Source organism: Pelobates fuscus, chromosome 10 (assembly GCF_036172605.1).
Source record: "Pelobates fuscus isolate aPelFus1 chromosome 10, aPelFus1.pri, whole genome shotgun sequence".
In the NCBI taxonomy this organism is placed as follows: domain Eukaryota; kingdom Metazoa; phylum Chordata; class Amphibia; order Anura; family Pelobatidae; genus Pelobates; species Pelobates fuscus.
Genome location: NC_086326.1, coordinates 122,348,781 through 122,361,945, shown reverse-complemented (window position 1 = coordinate 122,361,945; position 13,165 = coordinate 122,348,781). Strand labels below are relative to the sequence as shown.

Here is a 13,165-nt window from a genome sequence, read left to right as displayed (position 1 = left end):
AGAGAGATGGTCCAAAACCTAACATAAGCCTTAATTTAATATTGTTGGATAAACATTTCAGATGATTTAATATTTTAAAAAATATTTCCATTTTTTATATATTTTTGAATATTTTAATATTTTGAAAAGAAAATCCTTCTAAAAACATATGCAAAAATGTTAAATCATTTGAAAAGCGTACACAAAAATATGAAATCAAGTTTATAATAAGAAATATTAGCTGCATATTCAATACAAACTTCATTCACACACATTTGAGCCTATGCATACCCTTGCACTCACACCCACTTATCTTTCACACAAATACACCCGAACAATTACAAACATACTGACACACAATGCAAGTACAACCATGCATTCCAAAACATACAGTGTCAGGAATACAATACAAATATACTCCTGCATTCACACACTAACATGTAGCACACATATATAGCTACATTCTGACACACAGGTTTATTTACTAAATTCTCTCTAAGGTATCTGAGCTACAGAATCTTTCCATATATTTTTACCTAATCCTTTTCCATTGTGATTTTAATTCAGTATAGTTCCAAGATTAGTGAATAAATCCGACCGTGACACCTCACACTAATACAATACATGTCTGCATTCACACACTAACATTTATCACAGACATATACCAACATTCACATACACAGTGACACTCCACATAAATACATACAGCATATAATAATATTGCTATATGGAAATATACACATATATACAGTGACCCTCCAAACAAATACATACAGCATATTGTGTAGGGTTGTGTGAAAGCTAATCATCGTGCACTTGTGCCTTTTTTACTACCTATATTGTTATTGTTGCCATTTATAAAGGCCAACGCATTGTGCAGCACAATACAATGTTTTAAGGGAGGAAATTTAACAATAAAATAGACAAACTATTTTACAATAACAAACAGGTTGATGAGAACCCTCACCTCTAGAGGAAGTGGGGTAAAAAACACAATAGGAAGGACAGTGCGGGGTATAGTATCCAAGTGACAGGGTGGAAAAGTAGCATAAGATGGAAGGTGAGAGAGAAGTGGACAATTGTCCCACTAATTTAGTTGCAAGAATAATGGTAGTCAACTTTGGAGTCTATAGGCCATTGTAAAAAGGTGTGTTTTAGTGACTTCTTAAAGGTTTGGAGACTTAGGGAGAGTCTGAAGGGGAGACATGATGTTGCATGATATTGGAGCCACCCATGAGAAGTCCTAGAAGTGTAAGTTAGCAGTCTGAGTACCAGTAGCAAACAGGAGAGGGTTACTGGCAGAGCGGAGCAGCCAACAAGGGGCATACAAATGAATTACCGTATATACTCGAGTATAAGCCGACCCGAATATAAGCCGAGGCCCCTAATTTTACCCCAAAAAACTGGGAAAACGTATTGACTCGAGTATAAGACTAGGGTGGGAAATGCAGCAGCTACTGGTAAATTTCTAAATAAAATTAGATCCTAAAAAAAATATATTAATTGAATATTTATTTACAGTGTGTGTATAATGAATGCAGTGTGTGTGTATGAATGCAGCGTGAGTGTATGAATGCAGCGTGAGTGTATGAATGCAGCGTGAGTGTATGAGTGCAGCGTGTGTGTATGAGTGCAGCGTGTGTGTATGAATGCAGTGTGTGTGTACGAGTGCAGTGTGTGTGTACGAGTGCAGTGTGTGTATGAGTGCAGTGTGTGTGTGTGTGTGTGTGTGTGTGTGTGTGTGTGTTGCAGAGCCTTGGTGGGGGTTGGGCAATTTTTTTTAATTTTTTTTATTATCTTAATTTTTTTTTATTATTTATTATTATTTGTATTTAATTTCATTATTATTTGTTTTTTATTATTTAACCCCTTAAGGACACATGACATGTGTGACATGTCACGATTCCCTTTTATTCCAGAAGTTTGGTCCTTAAGGGGTTAATGTAATTATTATTAATATTTTTTTTTTCGGCCCCCCTCCCTGCTTGATATATGGCAGGGAGGGGGGCTCTCCTTCCCTGGTGGTCCAGCATTGGCAGTTCAGTGGGGGCTGTGGGGACTGGGGGCTGTGGGGACTCCTCCTCCGCGCCGTCCGGTCAGCTCTTCTGTCAGCTCCCACTGTAAGTCTCGCGAGAGCCACGGCTCTCGCGAGACTTACACTGGGAGCTGACCGAGGTGCTGAACGGACGGCGCGGAGGAGGAGAGAGCTGACAGGAGCTGTAGGAGTGGTAAGTAACGCTCTCTGCAGCCCCCACAGCCCCTGTCTGTATTATGGCAATGCAAATTGCCATAATACAGACTATTGACTCGAGTATAAGCCGAGTTGGGGTTTTTCAGCACAAAAAATGTGCTGAAAAACTCGGCTTATACTCGAGTATATACGGTAGTTAAGAAATATAGCAGGGGTAGAGTGTTTGCGAGCTTTGTAGATAAGAGTTAATATTTTGAATTAAATCATTTAGGGTACAAGAAGCCAGTGTAAAAACTGACGTGTGAGAGGAGCGATAGGAGAGAAAAATCAGATTGGCAGCAGCAGCATTCATTAAGGACTGAAAAGAGACAGTATGGTTTCTGGAGACACCAATTAGGAGAGAATTACAGTAGTCAATGCAAAACAAAAATTACAAAAGCATGAACAGGCTCCTTAGTAGCATAAGAAATGAGCAGATGCAGCAATGTTTGTTGGAGGAATTGGCAGGATTTGGCCATAGACTGGATATAAGGTGTATAGCTCATGACATTATCAAAGATAACACAAAGGCAGCGAACTTGCAAGGACAGGCTGATACACATACCATTAACTTGAAGGGAGAGAGACTGAGGAGGAATTTTATTATAAGTAGGGAAAATAAGCATCTCAGTTTTAAACAGGTTGAGTTTTAGAAAGAGGGAGGGCCTCGAATTGGAGATTGAAGAGAGGCAACTGGAGACTCGTTCTAGGACAGCAAAATAGATTTGTGGATATATCTGTGTGTCACTGGCAACTAGGGGGTATTGGAACCCAAAATAATTAATATATTTTCCAAGAGAGGCAGTATAGAGAGCAAACAGAAGGAGACCAAGGCTCTCTCCTGCCGTCTCTGCAGGTCCGGAGGGGAGATCAGAGATGATCAAATGTGTAAAGAGTTTGAAGAAGGATGATCAACAGTGTCAAAGGCAGCAGAAAGAAAGGTCTACAAGAATTAGTATATAGTAGTGGCCTTTTGAATTACACTGAACAAAATTATGAATGCAACACTTTTTTTTTTGCCCCCATTTTTCATGAGCTGAACTGAAAGATCTAAGACTTTTTCTATGCACACAAAAGGCATATCTCTCTCAAATATTGTTCACAAATCTGTCTAAATCTGTGTTAGTGAGCACTTCTCCATTGCCGAGATAATCCATCCACCTCACAGGCCTTTTGTGTACATAGAAAAAGTCTTAGCTCTTTGAGTTCAGCTCATGAAAAATGGGGGCAAAAACAAAAGTGTTGCATTTATAATTTTGTTTATAATTTTGTTCAGTGTAGTAGTGATTAGATTGTTACTTTAGTCAGAGCAGTTTGAGTAGAATGGGGGTGACAGAAGCCAGGTTTCAGGAGTTAAAGTTGAGAAAGCATGACAAATAGACAAGTGGTTCCAGAAGCTTTGAGGAAAAAGGGGAAGAGATTTGGAATGGTAATTGGATGGGAAAACAGGTCAACAGTAGCATGTTTAAGGGGAGTAGGGACTAGAGATACCAGTTGAAAATGCATGGCATGAGGCAAGGAGAAAGAGATTGAATAATGTGAGAGGGAATGGGATTAAAAGGACAAGTGGTGGGGTAAGAGCAAAGAGGAAGCACATACACCTACTGTATAGCAACTGGGGAGAAGACCTGAAGCAAAGGAGAGGCACAGTCAAATTCGGGTTGAGAGAATTGATATTGATATATAAAAAAGAAGAAAAAAAGTGTATGCTTACTATCTAAAGGACAGATTAGAGGGGGTAACCCTTCACAAAAGTGAAATATAAAAAGAGAGAGAACATAATCTGTCCTAATTAACTGGGATCCTAAATAAATGAAACACTTAATATCTAACGTTTAATAGATATAATTAAAAAAGGTAAAGTAATCTTAAATCTCAGGGATGTAGGGGATAGGGAAAATATATACAAGGGATAATGATATATACAAACAAAAGATAATATAAAGTAGTGAATGCCTTTCACAGAGTTAAACAAAAAGATACTTAGACATGAAGTAATAACTCCAAAAAAGTAACTGTCTGAAAGTATTTAATGTGATAGTAGCAGTTATAGGAATGGTAGATATATATTTAGTAGCAAAGATTTAGTTCATAGACGGATAGGGGGGAGATCACCTAAATGTCTAGTTCAGTGAAACTGAACTTGTAGTGAATTCCTATCTCAAATCTCTAATAGCAAATGAAATAAAGAAAAGCAGTTCATATAGTAATAGTATAAGATCTGTAGTATATACTTATAGTGTTAAAGTTTAGAGTTATGAGGGTTAGCAAGAGAAAATCACTTGTTCTGATCAGTAAGTGTCATGCAATGAAGCCCCAATCTGTCTAACGGTTGATTGCTTAATACTAAAAGTTTAGCAGAAATCTATGCCAGTTCTAACCGTACTTGCTATAACCCTAAAGCTGTGCCTAATTCCAAACTGAGCTAAGAGTTAACAAAAATACTGATAACTAAGATGCACTGTCTGAACATAACCCTCGCATAACCTCTGGAATAAAGACTGCCTGACCCCACAAAAATAAATATCGTCAGCAAATCCAAGGTAAGTATTTACCCCCTGAAGAGCCGCCTTACCGGCGAAACGCGCATGGGGCTCAGCTGAACTACTCACCCTTAGCTCTAAACTATTCCTCTTTGACTCCCACCTACTTACCTTGGATTTGCTGACAATATTTCTTTTTGTGGGGTTAGGCGGTCTTTATTTCAGAGGTTATGCCAGGGTTATGTTTTATATAAAAAATATAACATCTATAATAAAATATATATCAATATATCAAAACATATCAATATATCACAAATCAAATAGTTTTCATTATATTAAATATTGTTAAAAGTTTATCCAATAATATTAAATTATTTGTAAAGTTTATCCAACAATATTAAATTAAGGCCTATGTAAGTAATAAAGCAAATATTATTTTAATTTGATTTAGTGGCCAAGGTAGGGAAAATATTTATCAATTAATATTTACTAAATCATTCAATATTTAATGACAAGGTGACACGGGTATGGAGGTTCAAACAAGTTCGAGAACTGGCAATCCTCTCTCCAGTGTTTATGGGAAGAGATTCATGGTATAACGACAAGTGTACTACAGTATTCCGCAAACCTCATAAACAGAGTCTGGATACAAGCTATCCTGTCAAGTACATGTGAATATCCTCACCCACAGTAAACACATATTATGCCATTGCACATTTAGGTAAATTGCCAAATGCTTTTATACGGGTATACAAACACCGGCGCTGAGTTTAACTGGTTAATCAGTAACTGTGAAGGACTCCTACTTGTAATCTTTAATACAACTAAACCCTCTAGCACCTGGCCCTAAGTCATAGGGTTTTCTAACCCTAACCGTTGTCTTACTTCAGATGTCCAAACCCTATGTTTCCTAACCCTGAAACTCACTATCCTTAAAGAGTCAAGGCTGAACACTGAATCCTACTCTCAATTGCAGGATTGCTCTATGTTGCATTAGGGAAAATATAGTAATAGCCATTTGTGAACCTGTTTGGAAATATGTTTTACATTTTGTCATTTTGGTGAGTACAATTTTTGAAACAATATTATTGTTAGGGTGACATTCTGAAGCTTAGGAGTCATTTTAGTAAAATGGGTAGCTAGGCATTTATTATTCCTATGGAATAGCCTGCCTACCGCCATCAGACTCTCCCCTAGTCTTCAATCGTTTAAGAAGTGCCTTAAAACCCATCTCTTTAGGAAAGCTTATGGTCTCCCAGAGTAACCTCTACCTCACATACCTGTCTCTTGCTCTCTCCTAAAGGGCAGAACTCTCCTCTCCTCCAGCTCTGCTTCTCTTCCACCTTATTTGATTGCTATTTCCTGACCTAATGTGTTTTATACCCCACCTCCTATAGACTGTAAGCTTGTTTGAGCAGGGTCCTCTTGAACCTATCATTCCTGGAATTTTTCTTGTAATTGTCCTATTTATAGTTAAATCCCCCCTCTCATAATACTGTAAAGCCCTATGGAATCTGTTGGCGCTATATAAATGGCAATAATAATAATCATTTGTGCAATCTAACTGAAAACTAAGAAGGTTAATTACTAAAGTCTAAATGGCCCCATACGAAATGGGGCACAACCATCCGACTGGGTATAGGGCCATAGGTCTTCAAAATCCAGACATCGTTCACACTATTCAACAATGCCTGGATTTTAAAGCTGGTATTAAGGTGATTTTTTTTTTTTTATAAGCTTTTCTTACAGTAATATGGGGATCTTATGGAACCCCGTGGGTTTTTTACATTCATTTTGTACATTTTTATTGTACTATCTATAGGGTTCAGATCTGAAAGCATTCATTTTATTCTGGATACCGAATGTATCCAAGAGATTGATGCAAATCAACTTGGGCTGACTGAATTCCGACCATATTTGTCTGTTGTAAAGATGAGTATTGCCATTGCGGTCAGACTTTGGTTGTTTTTCACTGGATTTTAAATAACTAGTGAAAAACCCTGTAAGTAAACAGGTATCTTAAGACATAATAATGTACACACAAGCAAACTAGTACCAGCTCTTCCTTTGCTTAGCGGCTAACCGGCAACAAAAATAAAAAGGAAATAAGGATAGAATTATATTCAGAATATTCTGCATTACTGCACACTGAGTAACATGCATTTTCTATGTTGTATCCTGGGCATAGAAGAAACAAGAAGGCTTTGCATTGATGCAGGCTTGGTTTTGGCATTGGTACCTCTGCTGGAGAGTTCTGACCAGGAGATTCTACTTCATGCTGGCAGGGCCATCGGTCGCATCTGTTATGAAAACAGTAAGTGGCAGATTTAAATGCAAATTAGGGATGAAATGAATCTATGTTTTAGGATTAGTCCAAATATCTATGTCAACACACTTGGCAGTGAACCAAATCCTTTACAAATTTATAGAAAACAAACTGACTAGGAAAGATGCTGCAGAGCTCAGATTACCATAAGGAATGGGTGACTGAGTAAATTCCCAACTGTAGAAGGCCAGAGGAGAGATGCGTCTCTGGCATCCGAATGATCTATATAAGGTTCAGCAAACATCTGTTCGTTTCTAAATTTGGCTAAGATAGATTTGGTTAATTACAGAAAGTCAGAAATGTAAAGTGAAAAATTATTATTGGCATGGTGTTAGAAAATGGTAGTAATACATTAACAAAAGAAATGCATTAATGTATGGCAAGATAATAATAATTTAGTGAGGTGTTAGGTAAAACAAAAATATATACTTAATTTTATATATATATATATTAAAATTATATATATTGCTGAAACGTTTAACTAAAAAAAAGACACCGTAAAGCATGAATGTATTAGGTATGAAAGCAAGATGTTTCGATGTGATTATATGCTACATATGCATATATAAATATGGGATACCTGTTGAAAGTTTACATTAAAAGTATCAAACGCTCGTCAATATTAAGCTCTTTACGCAAGACATGATCTTCACATATTCCTCCCTGGTGGATTCATGATACCATGAGGCCTGGCTTACCCAATTGGGCACATGACTCAAGTGTACCCTTTCAGGCCATGGGTGCACTTGACTCTCAGGTACTCTTTTCCTGGTGATGTTTGATTTTCCAACTAGGTTTGCTTCTTGTTTGACCTGGGTCCTTTTTTTCTGTTACACTCCCCTAACAAGCCTTCTTTTCCACTGATGCTTGTTTGTTGTGGTCTGGTCTGCTTTCTGGTCTAGCTTTTTTTCCCCTTGCGTGTTTTCTCTCCTCTAATTTAGGCTAATTTATCATTTTTTAATTTTGGTATTTTGAGTAAAAATGAAATAGAGAAAGAAAAGCAGAATAGCAGAATACATTCACTCAGAAAAATATAAACAGCATAAAAAAAGGAAAACGTGAAACCAGAGTCTCCTTTCATAGTCTCTGTTGTCTTTGGTTCTGTAATGGAAAATTGATACATCTTTCCTCAGCTACTAGTTTCCATCTTACTGATTATGGTATTAAAATGTAGGATATTCACAGCCTTAATACTTGCTTATTGCTATTTGATCTTCATTTATTTTTTTCTCACTTCATAGACACAGCGTTGGAGTCTGCAACGTGCCACTCTTATAGTTTTCTAGAGTTCAGCATATAGATTTGCGATTTTTATTCTTTAATATATTAACCCATTACTGTTTCTGTGTATCGATATTTAGTACTTAGCAGGCATTTAGTGACTAGATAAAGATGCCGTTGGAGTTATAGGGAACATTATCAACATAGCACTTGGAATATGCTAGTGGGCTTCCATCCTATTCTCCCTTCTAGATACAATTTGTATCGAATACCTTATCGTTACAACTTAATAGATATAATCTGTGGCAGACTATACAATAGATAACCGATTTGTTAAGATCATATCGATATCTTCTGCCTAGTGCCACCAAGACTTATCAGATACTCTTCCATATTCAACAATTATAATTGACATCAGGCTTTCCAGATTATGGACATTTGAACTTAATAGTTGACATATATTTGAACATATTGAATCATCTGGGATCTGTTTTGCCGATTCTGTGAAGATCGAGATTCTTTTCCACAGTTTATTTATACCAATAGTTCTTTCATAGCCCTATTAAGTACCTATTGGGCTTAGAAGGCTATTCTTGCTGAGTGGCTCTAGATTGCAACTAAGAATAGATTGGTGCACCTGCATCTTTTCAATACACTTATTCTAGTGTTCTTGCATACAGTTATCTAGTACCCCTCGCACTAATTAGATGACTTGGATCTCTCTATATGCAGTGATTGTAAGGGAGGTTATACCAGCAGAGACAGTCTGTGGGAATTGATATATATAAAAAAATCTTTTTGTTTATCTTTAACAGTAGATTTCATACGCAGTGCTAAACGGACAATTTTAGTCTGTGCTATTGCAATATTTTGTCTCTATAGCATTTAGGCTACTCTTATCATAAGTAACGGTTCTTTTAGCACCTATTTTTAGACTCACGTATTTCTTTTGTTTGTACATTAGCACTCTTGGTTTTCTCTGTAATTATATGTGTCAATAAAATGTAATTATTTTATTAGTAGAATTCTTTGTCTGATCGACCTCTCTTTGTAGACTTAGACATTAATTTGGTGTACTTACAGTGCATCACTCCCCCAGGTACACTACTTCTTGCCTTTCAAAGTCAAATCTTAGGCATGTGGAGTATGACGAGGAAAATGTGGAAGCTTTATGGGTAGATATCTGCTTGGGGCAAACATTGGGAAATCAATTATTGGTTGGGATATGTTATAAACCACCTAATGTAAATATTAATGAGGAAGAACAGCTGTTAGAGAAAATAGGGAAAGCTGCAAATCGGGGTAACACGTTAATTATTGGAGATTTTAATTACCCGGACATATATTGGGATAGAAGGACTAGTACTTTAGCAAGGGGAATCAGGTTTTTAAATGTGTTAAATGACACCTTTATGTCACAACTGGTATAAGCACCAAATAGAAAGGATGCATGTCTGGATCTCGTTATAACAAACAATGTTGATCTTTTGACCAACATTCAAGTAGGGGAGCATTTGGGAAATAGTGATCAAAATATGGTAATTTTTGAAATAAACTCAAAAAAGCAAAACCATGTGGGGTATACTAAAATGTATAATTTTTAAAAAGCCCATTAGTAGAGAAGTAAAACAAGAGATTAGAAATAAGAAAAGGGCATTTAAAGCATTTAAATTGGAAAAAATCAGAGGAATCCTATATTAGATATAAGGAAGCCAATAATGCTTGAAAAAAGGCAATGAAAGTGGCTAAACTAGAAAATGAGAAATTGATAGCCAAAGAAAGCAAAACCAACCCCAAATTTTTTTTCAAGTACATCAATTCTAAAAAAAACACAAAATAAAGGGTGTAGGTACATTGGAAACAGAGATGGGTTTGTTAGCTAATGAAGACCAGGAAAAAGCAGAAATTTTAAATAACTATTTTTCTTCAGTATATATTTATGATGATCCTATGGCAAGATATATGCATATGATTGCAGCAAAAAAAATGCAGATAACTTGTGATTGGATAACTCGAGACAAGGTGCTACAGCTATTAAATACAATTAATGTAAATAAAGCTTCGGGGCCTGACGGTATTCACCCATGAGTACTTAAGGAGCTAAGTGGGGAAATAAGTGAATCTCTGTATTTAATTTTTCAAGATTATTTTGTTTCAGGTATTGTACCAGAGGATTGGAGGAAGGCAGATGTTGTTCCTATATTTAAAAAGGGTTCAAAATTCTTGCCTGGAAATTATAGACCTGTGAGCTTAACTTCTGTGACTTATAAAATATTTCAAGGGCTATTAAGGGATAATATTCAGAAATTCATTGGGAAGAACTTTGTTATTAGCAATAATCAGCATGGTTTTATCAAACATAGGTCATGTCAAACTAACCTAATTGCATTCTACAAAGAAGTAAGTAGAAATATAGATCAGGGTGTTGCAGTGGATGTGATCTACTTGGATTTTGCCAAGGCATTTGATACGGTTCTTCACAATAGGTTAGTCTTCAAACTAAAAGAAATAGGTCTAGATGAATATTCTTGTTCTTGGGTAGAACATTGGCTTAAGGATAGAGTACAACGAGTTGTCATTAATGGTAAATTTTCAGGCTGGACAAAAGTGGTAAGTGGTGTCCCTCAGGGTTCTGTTTTGGGACCGCTTTTATTTAAAGGATCACTATAGTGTCAGGAAAACAAATCGGTTTTCCTGACACTATAGTACCCTGAGGGTGCCCTCACCCTCAGAGCCCCGCTGCCGTGGTGCTGAAGGTTAAAACCCCTTCAGTTACTCACCTTATTCCACCGCCGGGCTCCCTTACCTATCCTCCCCGCCGACATCAGCGGAGCGGCATGTGCATGCACGGCAGTGCCGCGTGCGCATTCAAAGTTTTCATAGGCAAGCATTTTTCAATGCTTTTCTATGGACGCTCTGCGTCATGGAGGCATTAAATGCCTCCAGCGTCGCAGATGCGCCTCTAGTGGCTGTCCGGAAGACAGCCACTAGAGGCTGGCTTTACCCCAAATGTAAACATAGCAGTTTCTCTGAAACTGCTATGTTTACAGCAGGCAGGGTTAACCCTAGAGGGACCTGGCACCCAGACCACTTCATTGAGCTGAAGTGGTCTGGGTGACTATAGTGTCCCTTTAACATATTTATAAATTATCTTCAAATAGGCATTTAAAGGGGGGCGGGGCCTGACAGCCAAGATGGCCGGTCGTGCTCTCTAAGAGCTCTTGCACTGGAGGGTACAAAAATCGACAATCCTGGTAAAACCTACCAAGCCAACAACCCACGGTGCCCAGAAAACGACACAGAACCACATGAGGAACAAAACGGTACCTGTCATGCACCGCAACGATACACGAGCACACGAACTGGCCATGCGGCCTATCTTGCAGCGGAGCCTGAAACTTGGGGGAAGCGGCCGATCGCCCGGCACGGGACCCGCTGCCAAGCGAGAAATACATGTTGCCCAGCTACCCCCCCCCCCTCTGGACCGGCGGGGGATATCCCGGTCCTCACAGGGGACAACTACCCCCACAACAAGGTACGAACAAGCGACAATACTTACCGAAAAACGAGGCTGTCAAGGTCCAAACAAGATGGCGCCACGGGTGCAACCAGCGTCAAACAGCTCCCCTGCAAAACCACCTGATAGCACACTGGACTTCTTTGACCAGCTCTGCACTAACCTGTGGGCTAAACTCTACGATAGGGGTCGGATCTTCAAGCTGGCGAGGAAAGAGGCGGCGGCATGGATTCGCCCTGCCACCCGACGCCTCCTGTGCGGATGCCCGCTCCGAGCCCCCAGAGCGGCCCTCAGACAGAGACAAGGTGGGAAACCGGAGTGGCGGGGAGCGGAGACGGACCTCCCGGGCACCATCACCAGCCCTCGCACAAGGCAGCACAGGACCACCGGGTTCACCCGACCCGCTCAATGCTCAGCGGCTACCGAAGTCACCGACCAACAGAGAACGTCCCAGCACATACGGACTCACGCTGCAGGCCCGTATCACACACCCACTATATCTGGGGCAACACCAACACCAGCAACAAGGTACGACCAACCAACCCACTTACCGATCCCGAACGGGGACCCAGAGACACTCTATAGGGGCACCAGGACTTTGCCTGACTGGCGTGGGCTGAACAAAGAATGCCTTACAAACTGTCTGCCTTGAGGACTAGAACCATTTGTGCCGATCAACCCACTATCACCCAGCGGAATTACCCTTACTTCAAATGACTCTTGTTTGTTTTCTCCGGCGTCTAGCCTCAATAGACTATTCATTATCAAAGTTTATTATGTTACCTATGTTTAATGGGTACAGGCGTAACTTTACCTAAGCACTCCGGGTAGATTGATGAGCGAAGGATCTAAATCCACACAGACACCCATGTGATGACTGTTACTCATTACCCACTGCCTACAGGCACAGTTTACTTTATGGTTTCTTTCAGGCCGTTAGCTACCTTTACTTTTCCTTTAACAGGTATAGTGAGGCATTCAGCCAAGGCACTTGCCGCCACCCTAACCTGAGAGGATACTAGATTGCCCTTTTTGATCTGGCGGCCGCCTGTAAGGTGACTGCAATCTATTCAACTACAATACTTTAAGTTTTTATTGTTCGATTTGTTAATTATCACTTTTATGCTCCACATGCTCCCAGACAGCTGATTTACACGAGCCCATACACCGCAACAGAGGTCCAATGGGGCCTGAACTCAGCCCCTCAACCCCCCCCACCTTTCCCCTCTACAACCTAGATGACCAACCAACAACCCCTAGCAACACACAGAGGCGTTAAATAATCGACACTATTAACCAACTCTCCCACATCCTAAGACACACGCCTAGTCATGGAGACTACTTATTGAGAACGGCAGGCTACACAAGCTTGCACACTGTTAATATGTCTTAACATGTTCTCAGCCTAA

The 13,165-nt window shown here is 39.2% G+C and overlaps 1 protein-coding gene across 4 annotated transcripts in view; it reads left to right on the top strand.

The window, feature by feature from the left end:
• The window catches only part of LOC134575744 (rap1 GTPase-GDP dissociation stimulator 1-like), a 195,030-nt gene that overhangs the window by 117,564 nt on the left and 64,301 nt on the right, over nucleotides 1-13,165 (top strand). For 3 of the 4 annotated variants that reach the window (XM_063435133.1, XM_063435132.1, XM_063435134.1), the window contains exon 4: nucleotides 6,881-7,006. The exons of the other annotated variant lie outside the window; for it this stretch is intronic. In XM_063435133.1, the coding sequence (XP_063291203.1) occupies nucleotides 6,881-7,006 (126 nt within the window). The remainder of the gene's footprint in view (nucleotides 1-6,880; nucleotides 7,007-13,165) is intronic. 4 annotated transcript variants of the gene reach the window in all.